Source organism: Podarcis pityusensis (assembly GCF_964106645.2).
Source record: "Podarcis pityusensis genome assembly, chromosome: 6".
Taxonomy (NCBI): Eukaryota; Metazoa; Chordata; class Lepidosauria; order Squamata; family Lacertidae; genus Podarcis; species Podarcis pityusensis.
The window spans coordinates 47,303,014-47,328,483 of record NC_138030.1 but is presented as its reverse complement, the minus strand read 5'-3'; the positions used below and the strand labels follow the sequence as shown (position 1 = coordinate 47,328,483).

At 45.6% G+C, this 25,470-nt stretch overlaps 2 protein-coding genes across 10 annotated transcripts in view; one reads left to right on the top strand and one right to left on the bottom strand.

Moving 5' to 3' along the window:
* MICAL1 (microtubule associated monooxygenase, calponin and LIM domain containing 1) overlaps window positions 1-11,844 on the top strand; it is a 45,008-nt gene extending 33,164 nt beyond the window's left edge. For 4 of the 5 annotated variants that reach the window (XM_081010647.1, XM_081010646.1, XM_081010648.1 and 1 more), the window contains exons 13-24: window positions 530-717; window positions 988-1,097; window positions 1,363-1,413; window positions 2,872-3,046; window positions 3,324-3,409; window positions 3,595-4,237; window positions 5,159-5,238; window positions 6,563-6,664; window positions 8,247-8,340; window positions 8,454-8,550; window positions 9,481-9,554; window positions 10,414-11,844. In XM_081010647.1, coding sequence (XP_080866773.1) covers window positions 530-717; window positions 988-1,097; window positions 1,363-1,413; window positions 2,872-3,046; window positions 3,324-3,409; window positions 3,595-4,237; window positions 5,159-5,238; window positions 6,563-6,664; window positions 8,247-8,340; window positions 8,454-8,550; window positions 9,481-9,554; window positions 10,414-10,577 — 1,864 coding nt within the window. In that variant the 3' untranslated portion in view covers window positions 10,578-11,844. The remainder of the gene's footprint in view (window positions 1-529; window positions 718-987; window positions 1,098-1,362; window positions 1,414-2,871; window positions 3,047-3,323; window positions 3,410-3,594; window positions 4,238-5,158; window positions 5,239-6,562; window positions 6,665-8,246; window positions 8,341-8,453; window positions 8,551-9,480; window positions 9,555-10,413) is intronic. The other variant, XR_013987821.1, reaches the window with a different exon arrangement.
* A 1,163-nt stretch (window positions 11,845-13,007) lies between these two features.
* Window positions 13,008-25,254, bottom strand: SMPD2 (sphingomyelin phosphodiesterase 2). Of its 5 annotated transcripts, none has more exons than XM_081010651.1 (11): window positions 25,226-25,254; window positions 21,141-21,363; window positions 20,318-20,414; window positions 19,987-20,063; window positions 18,959-19,052; window positions 18,741-18,830; window positions 16,609-16,691; window positions 16,161-16,293; window positions 15,441-15,545; window positions 14,158-14,314; window positions 13,008-13,819 (listed from the first exon to the last, which is right to left on the bottom strand). In XM_081010651.1, the coding sequence occupies exons 2-11, from the start codon at window positions 21,188-21,190 to the stop codon at window positions 13,476-13,478; spliced, it is 1,230 nt and encodes a 409-aa protein (XP_080866777.1). In that variant the 5' UTR covers window positions 21,191-21,363; window positions 25,226-25,254; the 3' UTR covers window positions 13,008-13,475. The 5 variants fall into 5 exon arrangements, with proteins under 5 accessions (XP_080866777.1, XP_080866776.1, XP_080866778.1 ...); XM_081010650.1 differs by having other exon boundaries at window positions 21,141-21,304; window positions 25,226-25,253; XM_081010652.1 differs by lacking the exon at window positions 25,226-25,254 and adding an exon at window positions 24,954-25,119.
* Window positions 25,255-25,470: the final 216 nt, after the last annotated feature.

Genomic DNA, 25,470 nt, shown 5'->3' with positions numbered 1-25,470 from the left:
CCCCGCCCCACCACAAAGCAGTCTCTGCATGTTTCTCAATTCCTAGAGTGTGTTTCAGGGGGTTGATGGCCACAAAGCCACAGACTCCCCAACCTGGGAGTCTGTTGCTTCACAGTCTTGCCTGCCAGATAGGATGGCAGCGACATTTCATTTGCCTGTTTTTGGTGATCAAGAGAAGGACAGGGAGTCTTCCTGTCCTTGCATAGTGAAATGAGATGGGAGCAAGGTTGTTAAAACAGGGGTGGGAAGATTGCTGGCTGACATCCCATTACTGGAAGCAGTGCTGTGTGTGGTTTTCCTGTTTTGTTTAAAGTGAAACATAATTTGTGTGACTGCCTCCTGGTGCCCAGTAATACACATGGCAGCCGCTTCACACAAGCCAGCTTGTCATGAGCTGGGAGTTGTGCTGCTATCGTTTTTAAAGAAACCGTCACACACTTCACCTTCTGCTTCAGGTGTCTGGTTAAAGTTTCTCTCAGTCTGGGCTAAGTCCTGTCAGTCACCTTGACTTTGTATCTTCCTTCTCTAGAGACGTCAACACACTCAACCAGAACGACCCCATTGGGAACAACCAGCTGGCCTTAGACGTGGCAGAGCAAGAGCTAGGGATCCCTCCGGTCCTCTCCAGCACTGAAATGGCTTCGATGTCCGAACCTCAGAGGCTTGGCTTGATCACCTACCTGAGCCAGTTTTATGATGCCTTCAAGAACTCTCCAGGTAGAGAATCCCAAGGAACCCAGTCCTGGGGATTTTCCTACAAGGAAAGCCTCACAAGGGGAGTGGGGAACCTTGTTTCCAGGCCTCTCTGCCTGGTCCTTGGGGACTCTTCCCAGGTTCAATTCCAGGTTCAATCTGCAGCATCTCCAGGTAGTTCGGGGACCCCTGGAAAGCTGCTGCCACAGTCATTGTAGACAGTAGAGTACTGAGCTAGACGGACTAGTATCTGGCAGCTTCCCAAGTTCCTAAACACTGCATTCTCTCTTCCAGTACCAGAAGAGAAAAGTTCGACGATTCTGTCGACACGTGGTACCAAGGGAGCTATCCTCTTCCTCAGCAAGCTTCAGAAAAGTCTCTCTCTCTCACGTAAACGTGCCCTGGTGAGTCTCTCTCCACAGCCATTGCTAGCCCATCACCAGACATTCCCAGCAGTGTGTTTGTTTGTGCCTTATGTGCTGGCTAGTGGCCCTTTGGCAGCTGGTATGATCTCTTCCCAGATCACTTTAGCTCTCCCCATTTTCAGATGTCCCTAGTAAGAAGCACAGGACGGGGGGCTGGCAGTGGGGGTTACGTTTATTGCAGGAGCCAAGTGACTTTGGCCTTCTGTCTTTTCTGCTGCTCCAAAGTCATAATTTTCGATTGCAGGAGAGCTCTGCAGTGGGTGACCAAGCCAAAAAGACCAAGCAAGAGGCTGGGGTAAGTTCTTCCGTCATTGCACTTAGGGGTTCATCTGGTACTAGACAAGTTTTAGAGGATGTCATATGTGATGATTCCACATGGAAGGTACTGGCTTGAAAAAATGAACATGAAATCTGCATGTGGATCATAGTATACCAAACTCCTGTGGTATTTCACTGCCCGCGGGAAGCTTTAGCCATCTGCAGTTTCCCATTGCATGAATATACGGGGGGGGGGGAGGGGAACTCTTTTGAGTGCAGCATCTTCTCACATTATGGTTACATTTTGGGTTCCCTGTGAATTTCTACATGGAAATGCCTTCATTGCAGGAATCTGGTTATGTGTGAAGTTAACATTAGATATGTCTGGGTCCAGAGTAGTGTTGGGAATGGAAATTCATTGCTTCTGAAAATTCATTGCTTCTGAAAAATTCCATTTTTTAATCCAGTGTGTATTTCAGGGAGTTTCATTTAAGGAAACTCCATAACCCTCCTTATTTGAGTCATTGCTATTGACTCTGTAGATTTTCTGACCTTTTAACACATGATGGGAAATCCAGTGCATGCAGTTTATTGACTGCAACTGCCAGACGAGTAATATAACTTTAAGACTGCAGTTCAAAGACTGATCCCAAGGGTCAAATTCCACCTGTGAAAATTGGAACTCAAATGTCATTTGGGAAATCCCACCCTGCCTCAGTTCCAATTTGAACTTTGCTGTGGCCCACCACAAATTTATTTTTAAGTGCTCAAAGAAACATTGATTTCCTCCCTTTTCACAAAAAAAGTTGCACCAGAATTCTGGCTGGTAGGATACACTGGAGGCAAAAAACAGTTGCGAGGAGGTTGGATGCTGCCTATGAAGGCTGACCACTTGCCCACACTCAGGGCGGCTACTAAATGTTCCTCCCTGTATCAGACTGCAGGCTGCTAGCTCTCATGCATAAGCCAAGCTGAAACAGCTGTTAGGCCTGGAAGAAGCCAGATGTCACTGGGCAAAAAACGAAGATTGTTATTGCATTCATCTGCTGCAGTTACATGCTGGCAGAGAGCCTGGCAGCTCTCTTCTCTCGAGACTCAAACCCGCCCTTCCTCTTATCTGACGGAAAGGAACGACTTGCTGGACCTTGTAGTCATTGTCTTGTTGAGGCTGTTTTCTTGGAGGAAGACATTGGAATGTAACTTGTAATGCTGCCTGATATGTTTATCTCACTCGGGATGGAGTGAGGTCATTGCTAGATGTTGGAGGCAGAGAGGCCAGAGGGCTGTTACCATTACCAGGGGTGGGGGACCAGCAGCTCTCCCAGATGTTGTTGGATTACAACTCCCATCATCCCAGCAGGAGCTCAGGGATCATGAGAGTTGTAGTCCAACAACTTGTGGATATTTGTTAATGTGTCTCATTGGGTTGTATTTTGAAACCAAAGCACAAGATGACTTGGAACGTGTGGTCCTAAAGGTGTTGGTCTTTTGGCAGAGCCCTGTCACCTCCTCAGTGAGGAGCAGCGATGCCTGCTATTTCTGCGGAGATCGTGTGTACATCCTGGAGCGAGTCAGCGCGGAGGGATGCTTCTTCCACCGTGGCTGTTTCAAGTGTCACCGCTGCAAGACGACACTGCGGCTGGGGGATTACGCCTTCAATGAAGACGACGGTGAGTGGAGTTGAGAAGACGCAGTTGGTTAGCCTGAATGGCACAGCCGTCAGTGCAGATGGGGGCATTGTTTGATTTCTCTGAAATCCAAACTGGCTGCCTTTCTTTGCATTGTGTCTCTACTTCCTGCAAGTGCATATCAAGATTCATTTGCACCATTTGCTTTTATTCTCCTTGAGGTATCTGAATCTGCCCTGGCAGTCATGTTTATTGGCAAGTCAGGTGAATGAAAGCAACATACCCTACCTGATTATGGCTATCTTGATTTTACTCCTAGGTAATTTCTACTGCATGCTGCACTGTCCTACCTCCAAGGACATAACTACGCCCAGCAGCACAACCTCTGTCAGAGCAGCACGTAAGGTGAGTGGGATGGATGCCTTTTCAGAACTGGAAGCATTTGGTGCTGACTAGCAAGGCCACTCCCTAGCTGATAATTAACCTAGTAACTCTGTCCAGTAGCGTATTCCATGTTACTTCCTGTCACGCTCATGGGCGACAGCCTTGCAACTTGCTTGCTTGGAAAACTGGCTTTTTTGTCTCCCTAGGATTCCTCCAAACTCCTCATTCCTTCAGACAAAGGCATTCTGGACTTGGCTGCTGAGGACAAGAAGATGGAAAAGGGTCCATATCAACCAAGCCTGGATGAGAACCTGCTGTCTTTCAAAGATCAGCTGCCAACAGGTCAACCTACAGAACTTCATAAATCAGCTGCTGAAGGCCACAGCTTACTCCCAGCCAGAGTAAATGGAGGCTCTTGTACTATGAACTCATCCTGGCATCCACATCGTCAACCATTAGTGGAGGTGGACAAGAAGTTGGGGGACTCTGTTTCTGAGGCTGGTTTAGCTTCAGAGGTTGTAGGTGAAGGCAGAGATGGAAACAGGGCCAGTCCAAAAAGAGAGAGACTTGAACCAGAAAATTGGACTGGCAGCCAGTCCCAAGAAGAGACACGTGACAGCCTGGTGACAGGAATTCAAGGAACTGATACAGATCCTTTTCTTTCTGGAAAGGTGCCAACTGCTCAGAGCCCCAAACTAGAACAGAAGGAGTGTGAAAATCTTCCAAAGAAAAAGATTTGCTTGTCAGCCCTGGAAAAGCTTGAGTTATCCCGACTGAGTCCAATATCAGCCTCATTTCACTTTCCAGATATGAAAATAGAAGAACGCAGCTTCAGCACCATCTCAGAAGGTTGTTTTATTTATATATCATATGCCTTATCCCCAAAGTTTGGGGCAGACCATAAACATGGGAGGAAACCTCAGCAAAACCTGAACAACATCAGAGCCATTGAAATGGCTCCCCCACCTTTGATTTTAAACCTAAGCGTCAAAGGCCATGCTCAGCTGTCACCATGTGCTCTTTCCTGTACAGCTGCATATGGCTTCAGGGCTTCCTGAGTAGCATATCCATTTGTGTGTGCTGTGCGATGTTCATCCTGCTCACATGGGATTCTCCACTGTGCAATCCCATATTAAAACACATTATTCTTTGTGACATTGAACATTTAGCTTGTTGCTTCTGAAACGGAAGCATTTGGGATGTTAGCAGATCAGAGTTGCCTTCATTGTGGCCCAGAGAGCTGTTTACTCTGGTCCACTTCCATGGTAGTGTCTTCTAATAAACCCTCATCCTTTAAGATGGTTTAAGTAGGTGGCGGTGGCGGTGGCGGCAGCAGCAGCATTCTCCACATTGCCTGCGTAATCCAACTCACATAGCTTACCAGACCTGTTTCTGTTCTTTGACATGGGAGTTAACCCTCCCATATTGTGTTTTCCTGTTATCTTTCTTAACCTTTGTCCTCTTTCTGGAGACCATAAAACAGGAAGCACGTGCTGTGTTCTATTAATGCTTCATAAATGTTTAAGGGCTATACTACCAGCATCCACTGGCCTCTATGAAGCAGTTTTATTCTGGGTCTCAGACCACTGCAGTACTAACTGGTGATGAGGAACCCCACTTCATTATATAAAACCAGTTCTTCTCTTGGATATCTCTAGCTATAAAAGATAGCTTCACTCCACCCCCAGCCCCCAAATCACCCTTTAATTTATGGCGTCATTCCACAAGTCACTGGAATGAAATATTTTTCTCTTGTCCTGTTTTTGACAGATTCTCTGGAGATTGACAGTGACAGTGAAGAGGAAGAAGAGGAGGAAGAAGCAACGAGCCAAGATCTTGCAGCATATATTGTGAGTGTAGAAGCCCAAACTTCAATTCCAGCACAGCAGACAAGCACGACTCAAGCCATTTTCAGGACCATTTTCATTTTCAGTAATTTAGGAGGGCTGTGTTATCATCATGACATCCAAACATAGCAAAACTGGGATAGCTCAGTTGGTAGAGCATAAGACTTTTAATCTCAGTGTCATGGGTTTGAGCCCTGTGTTGGGCAATATTCCTGCTTTGAAGGGGTTGGACTAGATCACCCTTGTGGTCCTTTCCAACTCTTCAATTCTCTGCTTTTAACAGCAGGAGAGCATTTTCTTTCGGTTTTTAACATAATCTCTTCAGCAAATCATGGGATTCCTCTCACCACCCTTCTGTTAACTCTACTTTTTCTCTCCCCTCTCCAAAAAAATTCACTTTTCTCCCTCTCCGTAGCTCCTTTTTTGTTGTTTTCTGACTCAACAGGCTCACCTTCTCCCTTCTTTTTCTCTCTAGCCTATTAATTTTTGTGTTTATATATTTTTTAAAAAGTCTGCATCCCATCATTTGCTCTTCTTCCCCTATACTGTCACAAGTTTCTCCACATCTGTTACCCCCCCCCCTTTTCTCTTTCCTTACCCTACAGGTTTCTCTGTACACCCCCATCTTCGTTCTTCTTTTCTTCCCCAAACCCCTCCCATTGCCCCATCGCCTCCATCTCAATGGCAACAGGCCACAAGTCTTTCACACTCCCAGCACTTCACATCAACAAAGGGAATCTCAGAAGTAGTTGGCCAAGTAGTGTGGCTGGTTGGAAGCTCCAGTAGGCACCTTATTATCCATGGAGCTCCTCCCTATCCCCAGTTTGGATGGGTGGTGCTAGGCCCTAAATTTATGACACACATCTGGAAAAGGACGAATATTTGGAATTCCCCCTCAAGGGGGCTGCAATTGGCTTGGGGGTCTGTAAGAACAGAAGCAGACATCTGTGTTCTGAAAGGATGACTAACAAGAACCTCACAAAGCCCTGAAGACAACCCTCTCCATTGTGCATACTGGGTATGGTCCTGACTACACAACAAGTTTTGACTGGAGAGTGAGTCACTCTGTCAAGACTTCTTGCAGCTGCAGGGTAGGCAAGACTTAGACTCTGAGCATTAAGTTGCTCTCGATTTTGCGATAACAATTCACTCGTCTTTTCCCCAGTGATGTCATACCAAGCACCTTGGGCTTATGTATTTATTTTTGTACCTTCTTGTAACGGGGCTGGGTCACTGTCTAGCCCTAAACTGTGGTTGCAGTTTAGATGGTGGACAGCGGCTTTTAAAAACATCTCATTTGATTCTTGTTTGTGTGTTGTGGCTGCAGCATTTCCTGAGCTTCACTGAAGAACCTCAGTATCCAACGTGGAAGAAGACACTGATGCGACGAGCCAAAGAGGCGCAAATGAAAAGGTTTTGCAAAGCGCAGGTAAGACTTGCATGCTCCGCTGGTGGATGGGCACTGATACTTTTACAGGGATCGTCCCAGTGAGGAATGGGGCTGCAGAAATTAAGGGTGGAAGCTTCAGATACCTTGCAGCCTGCTATTTCACATCTCAGGCCCCGAGGCCGTTAGGTGTCTCTAGAGATTCTCCCTGTTATTATAAACAGCTGCACGCTTTATGTGGTGAATGTTTGCTTGCATATATCCAAGCTTTACAACCATTTCCCAGAGAAAATTCATTGTGTAGACATCCAGCTGTTCCAGGAAGGGTTTCCAGTGCAGGAATGCTTAAAGATTCACTAGGGGTAGGGAATCACCCTTGTTGTGTTTGCTGCATAAAATGGGGAGCTGCCCTATACCAGGACTAATGATGTGTGACATTGTTGACCTGTATAAAAAGTATTATTTAATGGACTTCTAATCTGCCCTTTAGGATATATATATATATATATATATATATATATATATATACACACATACACACACCCTTCCAAGCTGGATTGTAACAAATGAACGAATGACTAAAAAACAGTGTTCACTTCTAATGTGAAATAGCCCATTTCCACTGGCTTGATAGTACCAGTTCCTGGCTTTAGTATCACCCATGCACCACATATTTTCTCCACTTTGGAGCCCTCTTCCTGTTAATTTAGATGTAAACTCTCACTTAGCTTCCCCCACTTTTCCTCTTGTACCCTAGTTGCTCCCACTGTTAATGCCCCACCCCATATAAGTAGGTTAGGCTTCCTGAAACTGGAATGTGATGCACTTCAGAACATTGGGAGGATAACTCCCATGAGCCCAAGCGCCAGAAGATTGTGCCAGGTTCTTAATTAATTTTTAAACTGTTTTACTGGTTTTTATGTTGTATTTTTTCATACCGCTTAGAGATGTTAAAATAGGGTCGCAGTTTAGAAATGATTTTAAATAATAAAACATCTCAAGCAGACCTGCTTCTGGAAGGCTGTATATAACTACTGTGTACAGTATATATACAGTTGAAGCTCACAGGTGCAGGATGTTTGGGTTACGTGGAAATGGTGTGCTGCTTCCTGTGCCGAAACACCTTCTGTGTGAAGCCCTAGGTTGACTATTTTGCTCATTCAACTAATGGTATAAAGTATTTCAAAATTTAATTTATAGAACTGTATGAGCGTGATGAGGGCTGGTGATAGTTATAAATCCTTTGTGAGTTATTTCACAACAGTTGATAGGTTCTAAACTGTTGCAAATGGTACGCACATATAAAGTTAATGGCAGAAATATTCAAGAGACTGTAAAATGACTAAATTACACTTATAGTCTTAAGTAGCCTGTACATCCACAGTTTCAGGTGCCGGAGGGATTGGATCATGCCCTTAGATTTTTAATGATGTAACACACGGGCATTTTTTGCTTCACAGACAATCATAAGCACTGCCAGGTTTTGCCAAAAAGTGTACTACTACCCTATAAGAGTTCCTGCCAGCTATTCTGGGAAGCTATCCACCCGTGCTTGGGTTCCTCTTCCTTACACTTTGAAATGCTTTCTTCATTTGACCAACTCTTTATTGCTTGGGCATTCCAGTCAATCCAGAGGAGGCTGGAAGAGATTGAAGTGACTTTCCGGGAGCTTGAACAACAGGGCATAGAGCTGGAGCGATCTCTGCGGGAAGAGAGAGGTAAGAGCCTGGGCTTCCGCCAAGAGAGATGGGGGTGAGGCTGCAGTCTATGGATAATACATGCAATGGCAGCTGTACTCCTGGGATAACTTCTTCCCTCCTTTATCCTCCAGGAACAGATGCTGAACTAAAACAATGGATGAACCAGCTGCTTTCCCTGGTCCAAAAGAAGAACAGCCTGATGTGCGAGGAGTCTGACCTCATGATTGCGTAAGAGACCATGCCTCTCATAGTTTTGAGACCTGGTACTCATGTCAGTTCTGATCACAGGGGAGTTGGCACAGCACTGCTCCTTCCTGTACTATCACATGTAGTGCTCAGTTTTTCTTGCTACCCCAGTGGCATTCTTCTGGTTCCTGCACTACCTTGAATGCCGTTAACAACCCAACCTAGTTCATATTCAGTGCTGGAAGATGGTGTGTCACACAGACAGCATGAATAGAACTACTGTGCCAGTCAAGGGTGGGGAAGGGAGGTGAAGGGGTTTAGAGTTGCTCTTGGACCTAGTAGCAGATCTTAGTCCCCTAAGCCATTTAAAAAAGTCGTTTTTGTCCCCTTTCCTTGCTTGGTTTTAAACAGTTAGCTCATTTGAACCAAAACACATACAGCTGGCAGAATGTGTCATACACCAGCCTTTCATTGGACTACAGCTCCCATCATCCCTGTCCACTGGCCACATGAGCTGGGGCTGATGGGAGCTTGAGTCCAGCAACATCTGGGAGGCTGATGCAGACCAGCAGTGGGAATTCTGAGAATGAACCCATGCAAAGTTGGCACTGGACCAGACCTTATGTTGAAAGTCTGCCATGTGTATATAGAAGAACTACTCCCCTGGTAATGTTCTGTAGATAGAAAGGCCTCTGTAAACTGCAGAAGTATTGGCTATCTCAGGGACAACAGGACCTTTCCCTGGGAAGCTCCAGTTAGACAAGGCAGACATGCCTTATTCATTACTACTTTAACTCCTGCCCAATAGTCTGTTCTTAATGAGGCTTAAAGTATATGGATATTTGAGCTGACAGTATACAGAGGACTGTTACTAACAAAGGGAGAATCAATTGGAAGACTTCTCAAGAGTGGATCATGAGCTTCTCAATTATAAATGACCAAAGTTCTCAGTTGTTATTTTTTACCCCATAGGGTGCAAGAGCTGAAACTAGAGGAACAGCAGTGCCAACTGGATCATGAGCTGCGCCAATACGATAATATGGATGGTAAGAGAGAGTATAAGGGGTCCAGGTTTATACTAGGAAATGCAGAGAAACCCAAGAAATGCTTGCCAAGCTAAGTGGGAGCATATTTTTATTCATTCACAGAATTGATTACTGTAAATCAGTTGATTGAATGAGGGGAGGAAAAGGTCATTTAGGATGGATACACGAAGCAGAAGCTTGCTACCCTGCTATTTACTATATCTGATTCTCTTGGGCTTTAATCTAGTTGGCAAAGGAACCCAAAGTCTCTTGCATCAAGCAGAATTGTTTTATGCACTCAGTTATGCCTGCTGTATTCTAGTTAGAGCCCGTTAGCCAAGTTAATGAACTCTGGCATCTTATATGTACCTGCTTCTAATGGAAAACCTGCATACCATTGCAGAAAGCAGTGCATGCGGTTCCTGCCCCACCCCCTGCTAACTTAGCATGGATTAATTATTCAAACTTTGAACCAGCTCCTTTGTTCTCATGATCTGTTGTTAGGGTTAGATATTTTCATTGTGTGTATAGAATGTTTCTAAATACGCACTGGTGATGGAGAAGACGGGGTATGTGGATTAATTTGTCCTAAACAGAATGCAATTCTGGGAATGTCATAATGGAGACAAGCTGTCTGCCTGATTTCACTTAACTGCTGAGAAGAATTAAATATACAGACGCTAAACAGAGATTTCATTCACAGCAGGGGGGGGGAGCCTGTGACTCTCCAGATTGTTGGGACTACAATTCCTGGCCAATGGGCAGAGATAATTTGAGATGCAGTCATGTAATATCTGGATGACCACAGGCTCCCTGTTTTCTATGCCATAATAGTGACTGACTTTGAGCCGCATTTTTTGTGTGTGTGTGTTTTTTAAAGAGACTTCAAAAACCCTAGAGGACCAGCTGAAAGAGAAGGAGATCCTGTCCCAGCTGCTGGAGGTTGTGAACCAGCGCAGTGCCCTAATTGAGATGCAGGAGGAGAAGCGTCTAAGTGAGCTTTACGAGCACGCACCAGCATTTGGGGACCTTGGGAAGATTTGAGAGTTGGCTATATTGAAGCTTTTGTCTTCGTGCAAAAGCTACATTTTAACACAAGTTCCGTTTTAACACGTATCTGCAGAGGACTGGTTGATCTTCAGCAAAGATCTGTCCGAGGCACCCCAGGAATAATGAAGGCCAAGGGGCTGGCTGCAGCTCTGTGCTGTAAGCATCAGGCACTTCAGGGAGTTCGTTCATTAGCAGCCTAGGTCCGCTGCCTGGGATTGAGTCCCTTGCCCCCCCCCCCCCCCGCAGATTAGTGTTTGGTAGCTGCTATTAGGTGTAAGGAGAATAAGCCTGACCTTGATGCGAGTGTTTTTAAGTAGTAAGACTGGAAATATGCCTTTTTTATTTTATTCTTTTTGCCAATAAGTGATTTCATTATAGTGTGTCTTAAGATTGTCCTCCAAATTCTTCTTTACACTGGCTACAGGGAGACAATATTGCACATGTAACTATCTGTAACAGCCTGCATTCTCCCCTATGAAAAAGGCCCCGCTTACCAGGACAGCTCCTCTTTCATGCCACTTCAGGCAGCTGCAATGTTTGCCACTTGGGTAGTAGGGGGCTGCTGCTGTGCAAGTGAGCATTTCTGCCTTCACCCAAGCTCCAGCAGGGCAATATTACTTGCACCTCCCACTCCCAAACTAGCATGAGATATTTGGAGGGGCATAAATGCTAAATAATTTAATATATAAACCAGGTGTAGGGAACCTGTGCCCCCCACCCAGTGTTGTTGGGACTACAACTCCTATAATCCCTGATTGGCTGGATCTGAAGGGAGTTGGGAGTCCCAACAACAACAGCAAGGCCTTTCTAATATAAACAGTTTACAGGGTATTACTAGGGAGGGGGCACAGACCTGTCAGTTGAATGAGCAAGGCTGCATGCAGCCTGCCAGGAATTATAATAAAAAGCAGCACGGCCCCTGGAGAAGTGTGATCCTGTCACACAGTATCTGGTTAGGCATCTTTGCCACTCACATGTGTAATGGATTGCCAGCTATAAAACCACACAGGTGTGGTCTGAATATAGTATCCCAAAGCAATAAAAGAACAGCCACTAGAGAAGAATTAGGGGCGCTTTTTCATCACCACAAACTGCTCCTGCAGCAAGCCCCTTTACAGAACGAGGGTCAGACCTCTGTGGCTGAGGAGATGGCTACCTGTTAGAACCAGAAGGTTGCCATGCCTGAACTGCTGTTAAGCCACAGCTCTTTTTACGGGCTGTGTGCTCCTCTTTCAATAAAGATGCATGGAGTGAGCTGGAAGTGTTGTCCTGCCTTTTCTCACCCAAGCTAATTTAACACAAGAAAAAAAAATATCCCACAGGTATCTTCTGAAGTTTTCTTGGGCTCTACTAAACTTTTTGAGAAGACAACTGTGATCCCTGCCTTTCTCTCACTAAACAGCATGGAAGGGCACATAATGAAAGATACGCAGGTAATGTGCCCAGATGGGAGAAACCTCAATGAAAGCTGCTCTGAACCCTTTGAGGAAGAGTAGGCTACCGGTTAAGCTTATTAAACAAATACTCACATGCATCAAAAGGATGCTGTTCTAGGCTGGACATGATTACCTACATGCTTTCACAGACCTGTCTGCTATCTGGGCTATTTGCATGCAGCCTCTCACAATGTTCTCAATGTAACCGTGGTTGACAACTACGTCTTCAGTAACACACCAAACACATTTCTTCCTGCTAGATGAGAAGTACTTTTTGTCAGCTTGGCACAATGAAGAGGGGCATGGGGTGGTAGGATGGGGGTCATCCATGGTAAGAAAAATATATCTACATACCAAAGGTAGGATTCCTGGTCTCAATTGCATATAGGTCTCCATCTCTCCCAAGATGTTTTAAGGCGCTAAAAGGGTGAAATTCAGCCTGAAGACTGCTAATCCCAGCTCTACAGGTTGCCGCTGGTGTCAAAGGAGGGCTTTTCCAACAGAAGAAGAGTATTTAAGAGATTTTTTAAAAGACTCAACAATTACATAATAGGCTACTAAGAACTGTGCTGAAGGCTAGCTCCTTAGCCGAGAGCCAAAAATGCTCAGTGGCGTAACATGTCTTTTGCATGCAGGTCACAGGCTGAGACTGGCATCTGCAGATTCCCAGGATCTTAGGCAAGACAGCTGGGAAAATGCCCCCTGCCTGAGACCCTGGAGGCCTGCATGGTTTAATGGTTTGACTTGTTAGGAAGCAGCCACACCAGCCTTAAGCTTGCTGGCTGGACTGTGGCAAGCCCTTTAGCATCACTCCCCCCCCCCCCCACACACTCCAAAGAAATGCAAACAACAGTGATCTACTTCACAAGAGCTGCAGGAAGTATGATGTCAGTGAAAGGATTTTGGTACATTCAAGTGCTAAGCAAGCAATTAATAAAAAGGGTTTCAAGGAAAAGAATTTCACCAGTAAATGCTACTTTCTGCTCTGTTGTATTTGAAGACTGATTTATTCTGTTTTCAATTCAAAAAGGAACTTTGTATAAACTAGAAACGCTATACACATTTTAACTCGTCTGCTTAACACCAGACTTTTACAGTACTAATTCAGCCACCCGACTTGGTCGGAACAGCATGGTTTGGTTTGATAAATGCTGGTTTCTAAACAGCCACAGCTGAACCGCATGCACTTGAACTGCTTTCGTTTCAAAATTCCCTTCTGCACAAATCGTACTTGTGCTAGAATCCCTTCAGCAGAAGGTCAGAACTATTCGTAGAAAGTTTTATTGCCCTAGAATTAAGCTAAAAATAATAATAAAAAACTTCTACGGCAATTGCTGCCACGTGCTTAAAAAATGGCTAACCCTTAGAACCTGCGGCACAGAGGAACTTACGGCTCCCGGAAAAGCTTTCAGCATAGTCTCTTGGTCCCTGTTGGAGTTCCAGCAAGCGACAGGCCTCACCGAGAGCTCAACTTGTCCTGGAGTGTCTGCAGCCCCACCCGCATCTGCTCCTCTGTCCCCTGGAGCACCTTGACCTCGATGGTGTGGAAGAGGTAGAGCACAGCCGAGATGAGCAACACCAGCACCCCCAGCAGGCTCAGCAGCGAGAAGGAGAACTTGGGGAAGGGCTGCAGGAGGGCTTCGCCAAACATGGAGCTCAGCCCCATGGTCGCCTGCATGAGCAGCAGCAGCATGGCCAGGACGGCCATGCGGCCGCAGGAGTACTGCTGCCGCTCGGCCGCGTGCAGCCCTACCCGCACTTCCATACGGGCCTCGTTCAAGACGTCCACCAGCACCGGTTCTAGGAAGACAGACGGCAGCAGGACTCAACCACAATGCATGTTGAGGCAGTAAAAGTCCTAACACGTTTGTGTCCAAGCCCACTCAGTGGTCTGGAGAGGCAGGCCAAGACTGCTACTTTATGCAGAGATACTGGCTTCTTGACTATGGTAGTGCATGCCTGCAGAGAAGCCAGGGCCCTAGCACAACAGCCACATTCTTCTCTCCAATGGGCGATAACAGGCCTTGAAGGAGCACCACTGGGCATGGACCAGGCAGGCTTTGCCATCCCTCCCCTCTTCCCAAAGGCACGAGTACTTGCTCCCTCCTGTGCCAAAGCAATGAAACTGGGGTACTCACCAACTCTAGGGTGGTTTGGGCCTTTGCCTAACCCTCTCTTGTTCACAGATAGTGTGGCTATGACAGCTTCATGGTCAGAATAGGGTATGTCCTTGTTGGGAGCTGTTCCAGTAGTTGTCTCATGGCGGTTGCATTTTACTTCATAGTGAGACAAACCCTACAAGAAGGGAAGTTAAGCAGGAGAGCAAGGTGCTTATTATGCACATGTGTTTTAAATAAGTAAGGCTCCCAGAAATTCTAGGCTGTGGACTACAGGTGAAGAGGGTGGGGAGCTAACTTCTTATTAGAGTCCTCTTTGAATGGCAGAAGTAATTTGGAAGTGTCCTCAAGGATCCGCTAAAGAATTCCTATGTCTGTTCTATCATGTGCTTATTTGACCATGCAACTCCAAGGAAAACTATTCAGCAATGTCTTCGGGCAACTTGCTCCCGTGGCTTGTTCTTTCAGCAAATTCATCTTAAATCTAAACTTTTGCCATTTAAAATCCATTGCCCGACATCTACAGTGTTTGGCAACAGGCGCATTCTTGCCATCAGCTTTGGGGTAAGATCTTAATACAGACTGAAGATTATTTTCAGGCTCAACGTCAATCTGATTTTCTTATGGGTAATAGATGTGCTCAGTTCTTTTCACCTTTTCTCAATGATGTGACCTTTAACCATATTTGCTACCCTCTTCTGAATTCTCCCCAAAATCAACATAGGGCCACGGTTCTCACAAACGTCCACCTCAAACCGAGGAATTAATTACAAATGTAGTTCCCCTCTTACAGGAAAGGCTGGATATCTTGGGCAACTTTCCATGCCCCTGTGTTAGAACAGGAAGGAGCAACAGCTGTGATCCAAGTAGTGCCCATATGTTTACAAAGTTCAGGAAGTGATCAAGCAGTGCAAGCTAATCTAATTCCCCAAATGCAGCAAGTTCTTGCAGAAGTGTGCTTAGTGCTTTGCTCATTTTGGCTCTAAAGCTTTAAGTGTTATCCTCATATCTTGAAAAGCCAGTCCCAGCTGTTACAGAGAACATGCCCAAAGACAACAACAGCAGGAAATCAAGCAAGTGAGTTCAACCCGGTGCCAAGAGGTTGCCTGAGGCCATACCAGTCTGTGAGCACATAGTTTTGGAGACTATTGGACAAAGAAGACATTCCAGACTGAAGATACTGACAGGAGACAGACCTGTCATGGGGCTAGTGTCAAACCATATTTGACAGCCTTTATTGCTTAACTGCTTTCTGAACTCTGTACTGTCGCAGTCTGCTTTCTATGTGTTGAACTTGCACATACCTTATACAGAATGTAGTCGATACGAATCCCCTGGGGATAGCACCGCAGTTCTTTCTTGCTTGTGAAGCAGTTGGTGGGCAAGAGCGTAGAGCCATCCTCACCTCCCTAGGAGCAAGACCAGAGTCTGAATTCTCAGTTCTAAAAAAACCAGAAGTGGGGGAACTTTTTCAGCCTGAGGGCTGCAATTCCTCCTGGGCAATGTTTCAAGGGCCATATGCCAGTAGTGGGTGGGGCCAGGGACAAAAGCAGACGGAATACCTAATGCACATTTGCGTACCGTAGGCTTATTTCTACACACACTCTCACATAATCTCTATCAAGACAAGCAATGTGCATTATCAGAGTTGAAGGACACATTCCAGTGTGGCCTGGAGCCAGATAGGGAGGCCTGGAGGGTCACTTTTGATCACTGGGCCTGAAGTTTCCCACCCTTCTAATAAAAGATGCTAGAGCATCTGCAGCAAGCTGTGTTGTGGAAGAAGCTGCCAACTGAGTCTGGCTGACAGTGCAGCCTGCAGAGCCCGGAGCTTTCAGGAAGGCAAAAGAGAGAGAGCCGTGTGGATGGAAGAGGCACCTTTAATCTGGTTGGTGTAACCTATCTCTTGACATTCTTACCCCAATAAAGATAAGGTTATAGTTTCCAGGCCCCAAGGGTAACTTTCTTTTCCTTTTACTGAGTGACCAAAGGACCATTTCATAGGGCGGTACCTGGAGACTCACCTCAACCTTCTCTGCGGCAATGAAGGAGTCCCGAAGCCCTGCCCAACCTCGCAACAGCCTGATGCCCACGTCTTCCGGGTGCATGTTCAGATCCCCACCAAGCAGCACCACATCGGCTCCTTTCGAAGTATGTCTGGGAAGATGAGAAGATGCCACAGACTGAGAGGAAACAAGCAGCCCTCAATGATACAAGGATGTTTTTCGTCATGAGAGATCTAATCCGTGTTAGACTTGAATTCTACTACACACCCAAAACCATGGCTGCATCCTCTCTCCCTATCCACACATTCATTCTGTTGCTGGAGCGATAGCATTACATGGACTGAGTATGTTCCAAGCCAGAGCTCTGAACTACTGCCAAGGAGGGAAACCAGCTAACAGAGAGAGGGACAAAGTGTGCGCACACAAACCTCATTATAAAGATTTCTGGAGTCTCCCCATGACTTACTGTATAAACTGGGCAAGTTCCCAGGCCTGAACTACTCGGTGGGGCAGGTAAGCATCCTTCTCCCGGCAGTACTCCGCATGGAGCTTGGGAGGAAGAAAACAAGACACACATGAAATTCACACTTGTATAGTAATGTATGTGAAATCGCAAAGCAACAGCCTATGTACTCGCCTTGCTGCCCCACTTTAAGCTGATCGGGGAGCCTGTGGCAGAGATCAAAAGCAACAAGGTAGGAATTCTATAAGGCAGTGGGATTTCACAGTTTCAGAGACACACAAGGACCTACGGATGATCCAAGACTGTCAGCAAAGAGTACCATCTGGTACAGATATGACGCTAAACTACTGTTTCGCATTACTAGTATAAATCTTGGGCTTGCGTATGCATTCTTCTTCTGCTCCAGCAAGATCACAAGCTCCTGCTTCCACTTTCAACTAACCATGCATTATTGTTAAGCCCAAACGTTGGAACTGTGGTTAATCTTAACAATGTTATAGAGAAACTAGACTACAGATTGAAGTTGACTTGAGTCCTTGGACCAGGGATGGGGAACCTGTGACCCCCACCAAATGCTGGTGGGCTATAGCTCTCACCGCCCCTGACTATTGTCTATTCTGGCTAGGGCTAGTGGAGTTCACCAGCATCGGGAGGGATGCAGGTTCTCCATCCTTGCTACCAGTGTTTGCCCAAGTAACTGCATAACAAGGAGCCACAGTTAGCTGAAAATAGAAGCAAAAGCTTCTATCTCCTCTTTGTGACTATGCCAGAGAAGAAGACAGGAGCTTGCGATTCCAAAGCTTATTCGCATTAATACCAACCACAGTTGCGTCTGAAATGCTGGTTGTGTGAATGGACAAACTACCGTGAAGTCCCTTGTTTCTGTAGGCAGGGTTTGTTATCTCCCAAAAGGTGCCCCAGAATAATATCCTCCGATCGTGTAACCCAGGCTTCACCAAAGGAATGATCTCAAGATGTCGTTACACTACAACTCCCAGCATGGCCAAGTGTAAGTAGACCTAAAAAATATTTCCACATGTAGCTTTCGGGCTTCAGCGGACTAGGCAACACTGACGCTCCTGTGTTAGTACCAAGCTTATGAAATCATACTGCTCATTAAGGCTGCCTCCTGTGGGAGTTTCTCTCACCCATTTCATTGTGCCGGCTTTCTATTCCTCCTCAACGCTAAGATAATTTAGAGACAGTCCCACAAGCAGAAGTTAGTTTATTGATCTTTGGGACTGCACTCACTGCTTGCCTGGCATTACACAGAAATTTTATTTGCATTACCTACTAGCCATAGCAATAAAATAAAATACAATATGCTGAGGATAAAGCTAAATGCTTAGCTATACAAAATACGTTCTAGAGGTTTACATCAATACAAATGACAGAATTGATACATAATCCTTTAACCACCTAATCCTTTAACAGGCAGCTTCTATTCATCTATGCAATGTGGCTTGCATTTATTGTACCTTGGGATAAGAATGAACAGCAGCTTTCTAATGATGCATACATTTGAGAGAACACAGAAAAAATCCTTCTTTAAAAGGCTGTGTGTCTTGTTCATTTTTAAGAAGGTGCCACCCAAGAAAATAAAAAGCCTTGGCTGTTCATGGACACCCCCTGCTGGCAAATAGGCTGTAAAAACAACAAGTATCACTTGTGAAGTCCAAGCCAGTACAGTCCCACCTTGGAAGTCGAATGGAATCCATTCTGGAAGTCCATTTGACTTCCAAAACATTCGACAACCAAAGCGCGCCTTCTGATTGGCTGCAGGAAGCTCCTGCAGCCAATCGGAAGCCCCGTCAGATGTTCAGCTTCCAAAAATAGTTCACAAACCGGAACAGTCACTTCCAGTTTTGCAGTGTTCGGGAGCGAAAACTTGCGAGAACTAAGCTGTTCGAAAACCAAGGTATGACTGTAATCACAGGATTCATTCAGCAATCTCAGCAATTCTGAAGTGCTATCCTGTGTTCCTCATGTAAATCCTACTCTCATCTAGACATGCGCGCGCGCGCGCGCGCACACACACACACACACACACAGATGATCTCTGTAATCTTGCTCCAGGAGTTGAATAAGTTTGTAACAAATTAAAAAAATACAACAAAATAAATAAAACTGCTCACATGAGTCACATAGATGTTGAAAACAATCTCCTGTATCTTCAGGACTACAAGCCCCACTGATTTACCACCAAACCAGTCTCCGTGCTGGAACTGAAGAGAGAAGAAAGTGGAAGACAGTAGAAGAAACATAGGCAATGCTGGTCACAGTGAAAAGAGCCTTAGAAGAAAGATGCTCTTTGGCACGTTCCCCAACCCCAAGCAAGGCATTGCCCACTCACCATGTAGGGGTAGCCATTCACAGAGTATTGGTACAGGAAGGTGTCCAGGATTTGGTATCTGGAGAAGATGCAGAGCCCACTGCCAATCACTCCACTGTGAAAGATACAGGCACCACAGGCGTCAGCTAGAGGCGGGGGGGGGGGGGCATCACCAATCCTCGCTGTTCCCATCCTCCATTTGAAATCAATAGCTAGAGTTTACAGAAAAGGGCTGGCATTTGGGACTCCTTGGAATTATTCCTGGTTCTAGGGATGAAGCGAAGTCTTCTGACACCGTGACAGAGTCAAGACTGAAAAGGGATGCTGCTTCACCATTATTAGCTTCTGTAACAGCACGCAAGGTCAAGTCACAGGTTCCCACCAAAATGTACATTTAAGAAGAGTTTAATGCCATGTCTGCCAAATAAGTGAACCATAAGGTTTGGTAACCATCTATAATCAAGTGGCCTGTACAAGGCGAGTCTGTAAAACTCAGATTAACTAATGTCACAAAAATTTATTGAGATTCCCTGTGTTCCAAGCTGTGTCCCCTACAGATGAAGGTTGGTTTCACAGGTTGGTCTGCAGGTTTCACACCAGGTATATGCCAACATGCATCCGACCCATGCGTCCTGCACCATGCTGCCCATGTAGTGATCCAGTGTGCAACCATGGGCTCTGCTTCACAAACACAGCCTTAAAAATAGACCTGTGGGCTATTCAGTCAGCATGCCACATCTGGAAGGCAAGGATTGCTAAGGGAACAAGGGCAATTAAAGAACAATTATCTGTCACAAGGGGTGAGGCTGCTGCACAACAAGGCACCTGTTTCCAAGAAAATATTATTTTGATCAGCTAAAGACCCAACTTATTCCAAGGCCTTTTATGCTAACCTTTCTGAGCTTTCAAGAAACTAAAGAGTGGAAATGATTTCCTACCAGTGTCTGAGAGGGTCCTCTCTAAAAATCATATAAATTTCACATCTATGAAGTCAAGCCTATACTAATTGAGCTCAGCCATTGGCATGGACTATTCAAGCTCCTTTTTACCTTTTAAAATAGTGGGAAGAAGGGTAGCGGGCACACAGCTTCTTTTTCAGCTCCCAATAATCTCTCTCGCTCCACACCTGGAAAAGCAGAGAGGTTGTAGTCACAGTGACTGCAAACCAAAGAACAGAAGTGGGAATTGAATCAGTGGGCTAAGTTGAAGCTAGGCGTGGGGGGGGGGGGCGCTAACCCCTCCCTTCCCCTAGTATCCCTCCTCCCTGATTAACCATGTTTATATAACACTGCAACAATGTATAGCGCTTCAAGATCTTGCCATGCTCTGCCCACAACCTATGCCAATACTAGATGCACTATAACAGATGTAAGTACTCACCTCCTGCAAGAGCGCCAAGTCATATCCCTCCTGGTTGAGGACATTGCCAATCAATTCAATGCGCTGCTGCCGTACTTTGCTAAGGTAGCGAATGGCCCTGGAGGGGAGAGAAAGGGAAGGAAACTGAGTGAAACATCAGGTTCCAACTAGGCTCACTGCTCATTTCAATCTTAGCCCTTCATTACTTACACCTGGTAAAGAAGGCAGTATCATACTGAGAGCTAAAGGAAGCACTCCTCCCAATGCAAAAAGCACACCTGGAGGAGCAATTTTAATCAGGACTACAGTAGGGAAGGAAACGGTTAAATCCCCTCTCATCACCGAGGCAAGCAGCCCTCCCGCAGCATGCCAGTGTAAAACCTCTGACTTTTGTGTGGCCAGAATGTAGGACACGGTACAAAATTAAGGGTCACATGCATTGTTCCATCTTTTTTTCTCTGGCCTGCCCACTTGAGTCTCTGCCCCACCCCCAAAGTTTGTCCTCAGCATGAAAAAGATTCCCCTCTCTCTCCATTTAAGCATAGATGCATGTTCAGCCAAATCACTTAATCATTGGGTTGGAAAAGGGCAGGAACACACAGAGAGATTTACCAATACCCTGTTTTATTTACATAAAAACAGCCCCAGACACAGGAGCTTCATCATTTCCTCTCTGCAAACAGGGAAACAAACAGGTGAAGAACGTGTTTGCTGTAACCCAGAAGACTCAGCAACTTCTTGATCAGAAAACATGACTGAACCTTCGCCAGCAGTCATGCAGATCAGAGCCAAACCTCACCTGTCTTAAACAAACACAAAAAAATAAAGCCATGGAAAAACTCACCAGCAATTGAGGTCAAAGACACGCAACTGCAATTGAGGGTCCTTATCCATCACAGTGGGGACAAGACAATGCAGAGGTGGGTTCAAATGGTTGCACTCACAATGCTGACAGGTTCTGCCTCCAGCTCTCCGGCAAGCAAGGTGTCAGACTTTGGCTTTGCTCCTCTGCCAGAAGAACAGGAAGTGTGACTGTAATATTGCAGCTAACATGTATGCACTGGCAGCTGGAAAACAAGGAAGGATGAAGCCTTGGTGGCGCTGATTCAACAAGCAGCACATGCTTTTGTGGATAAGGCCTAGAATGCCTCTCTCTGCTAAAGCCCTCTGGGCAACAGCATCTGAAAGTCCTTGATAGGAGGGAGAGGTGCAAAGATAAGATAAGACCTAAAGATTAGCAGAGTTATAAAGCATTAAAGGGACACTCTCAGGTCAAGCAAGGCCCATCTTTTGCCTGTTTCAATCCTGATAGCAGGAGTCTTTTGCTTCAGTGCTGTCACTGCTACCAAAACGCCGCAAATGCACACCTTTCCAGGCAATAAACCCTCATGGTAAAGACAATACTCCTGTAATCATTTAGGGCCCATCAAGCTTTAAAGGTCCACAGGCACACGTAGATCTTTGAGGGTGCTGACGCCCCATTATTCCCTCTCTGGGCACTTCTCTCTCATCCCAACCTCACCCCAGACAGAAAGAGAGAGAGAGAAAGCACACACATACAAACTTAGCTTTTCCAAGGAATCTGGGCGAAAGCTGGAACCAGCAGAATTAGTCTGAATCTTGAAAAGCACATAGAACTGAAAGAAGTGGGAAAGAGTGGCACTCTTCCAACTTCCTCCTTTAGCTCTCTGTACTTTTCGAGTGAGAAAAAGGTAACCACCCTCACCAAGGGAGGTGCGTGTGTGTGACTTCAGAAGCTATGCAGGTACCACAGCATGTCACACTGATGACCAACACATCACAGGGCAAGTCCTTAAAAAATATAAACAAGCATTATGAGTGATTCCACAGGCCTACCCACTTTTTAAAAATATCATGTGTTTACTTGGTAGATTCTAAAGCTCTCTCCTACTGGCAATCTCTCTGTGCAAAGTTCCAAGGACAAGAAGCCGTGTGCTCACAGGTCAATGACACCCAATCCAAGTCTCAGTTCTTGAATTTCCTTCAAGGATCTGTTTTCAACCACACTGGAGTGTTGGGACACCCATGACCAAACCTACAGTATTTACTTATATCTCTCAATATCACAATTCCTCACAATCATTTATGGTTTTTACCAGAGCTTTTCCCCCTAGAAAAATAGTTGCCAGTACTCACTGTGAAGTTCTTACAGTAAGTGCCACACTTTTTAACCCAGAGAGAGAGAGAGAGGTGCTGGTATTGTGTACCCTGGAGTACCCCCTGAAAATAAGCACTGGTTTTTACTGCCCTTGAGGCTAGGGATTTGTGTCTTATTGAATTGAATCAGACTCAGTATGGCTTGCCCAAGAACCCAGGAGAGAGTGCATGGCAAAGCAGCCGGGGTCTGCTCTTCAAACTGCTTCCACCCTGCCCTCAAACCATTCCCTCCCATCTTCTTTGAATGCGTTTTCTTACACTTGTTCACCAGGTGGAATTAGCAAGAAAGGGAAAGTAGCTTCCCTTGTGTTCACTGCCAAGATGAAATAAAATGGCCATGGTAAATATTTTGAGTTTTCAACAATATACAGACAGAAAGAAATGACAACCACATGTTGAAGACATGGACATCCTCATTTTTGTATGGTTTCGCCACAAAATCGGTGGCGAGTTAGTGATGCAGACAGGTCCTGGCTTCTGGCCAGTAGCTTTGATCTGCACTCTGTTTCCTGGTTTCTTCAAGGGAAAAACCAGTATGTACTTTGTTTTAGGATGCTTCTCACTGTGTCTATTTCCCAGCATTTGGATAAAGGTGTTTCATTGCCTCTCACTGCTCAATAGTGAGTCAGGAAGCCCAACCCAATTTTCTCAGACAGTACATGTATATTATAAATATGAGCACAAGCCAGTTTGCTTGACAAGTGTTTCAGATTAGATGTTTCTCGACTAGTAAACAGTCCTATCCTAGGATGGACCATCTATATGTCTTCAATACTCCCTTGGAAAGAAACGTGTGAGCTGATTAAAAGGTTCACTCCTGTATACCTTCAAGGCTCAATACTCTTACATTAAAATACCATAATTTGAGAATTTCCTGTAAGTAAGGATTGAGCAGATTGTAAAATACATATGCCAATCTATTGTTCAATTTATGAGTAAGCACCCAGCTCCCAGAAAATATATTCATTATGTTCATACTGAGCCTGCCTTATCCCCAAGAGCTTTGGGAGCACAGCACTTCCCTTGTGCTTCTCGGTGAAAATTTACTGTCTTTATTTCTTCAGTCTATAGCAAGGATGCTTTAGTTAATACACAGCAATGGCAAACTGCATAATGCAGGTGTCAGGATTACCACTGCATATCACTGCAAATGTTCATTGATTTCTGTGTTCAGTCTGAAGCATGAAACTGTCGTACAACTATTTGCTAGCTGTGCTGTGGAACTACAAAAGACCACAGCTTCTTCATGCATGCAATGATTTACACACAAGTAAGACTGTCATGTGCCTACCTCCCAGGGGTATTCATGTAATCCCCTACACACAACTTCCTTATAAGAAGCTGGCAACAAGGGAAGGAAACCAATTCAAACAAAAAAACTGGAACAAACAGAGGGGGAATGAAGGAGTGCTGAAATGTCCACACTAGCACAGACTAGTATCAATATCTACAGGCCCATAAATTAATTGCTAATAAGCTTTTTCTGATTCAAAATAATAAATGATCTGGCATCCATTCAGCAGTTTTTTACATTCTTGGAATTTAGGGAGCAGAGTTTTAATTTACTTAGTCTATACATTCAAGTTGTGGTTGCTGCATCTTAAAAATACTGCAGAGCTGGAAAGGGTTCAGAAAAGGACAATCAAAATGACAAGGGGGTGGAGCAACTTCCATATGAAGGAAGGTTATAACATTTAGAGCTTTTGAGTAGAAGGGGAGGGACACAGCAAAATTATAACAAATTTTATTCCTCTTTTAATAGTAGTATAACCCAGGCACATCCAATGGGGCTGAATAGTGAAACAAAATGAAGAACTACACACAGTCCATAGTTAAACTAGAGAATGCAGTATCAGCCACTAACTTGAACGGCATCCAAAAGGAGTCTAGGAAAATTAATGAACCAGAAGGCCGCTGACGACTACTAGGCATGATGGCCCTGTACTAACAAGGTGTAGTTATGACTAACTTTAGAAGAATCGGAGACAATATGAGAGACTAGAGTGTATGCACATATCTGTAAAGACAGGCAAAATCCAGAGATGGTCAATGCGTGCTGTTGGATACAGCATAATCAGAGATTATGGGAGCTGTCGTGCAATGGCACCGGGAAGGCCACAGGTCCCCAACCTCTGTTCCGATTGCGGATAATGCAAATGAATAAAGTCGCATTAGCTGTCAAAGCATCCCAGGCCAAGAGAAGATTGCCTTAAAATCATATATTTACTAGTATGCGTACACCCCCCGTTTCTTTTGGGAGGCGGGCGGAGGAAGGAAGAACGCAAGGCGGCTGCAAAATAGTAAGAGATTAAAAGTGGGGCGGAGAACAAGCCAAGCAAAACAAATCCCTAAATCACACTAACACAATGTGGCAGCTTGAGATCAGTTCCCCGGATTGCGCTCCCTTCTCTTGGCCGCATTTCCCCAAAGGGAAGGCGACTTTGCGCTTTAGGATCTTTTCCCTTAAGCCCTATATAACCTGAAACGTCCCACGGGAAGGAGCCATAATTAAGCGTGTCTTCCGGGCTTCGATCCCAAGTCGATCTCGGAGCGCAGCGTTTGGCGCTCGCGGGAGTCTTCCAGCAGCGCACTTTATCGATCCACTATGTTAAATCATCGATCGCTCCGAGGCGAGAGTTGCCGGCTCAGGCAGAGTTTCGGTTATGGCAGAGCAAGACCAGGCGCGGCTGGAAAGAAGAAAAAGGGGCGCGCAGCGGGGGTTTGGGGGAGTCTTCGAGAGCCACTACGCACCTGGCGGGAGACGCTGTCTAGGCCGGCCGGCCGAGCCTCACTTCCCACTTCTTGCTTCCCTTCACTTCATTCTCGGCGCGGAGACCTTGCCTAGCCGGCAGCAGCAGGAGCCAGATTCCCGCAGACGAAGAGGGCCAGCCTCGCCTCTAGCCGTAAGGCGCGCAGTGCATCCCGGGATTTGTAGGCCTCCTTCCGCTCAGCAGCCTCATCTTCAAGGCGCGCCTCCTGCCCTGAAGAACTACAAG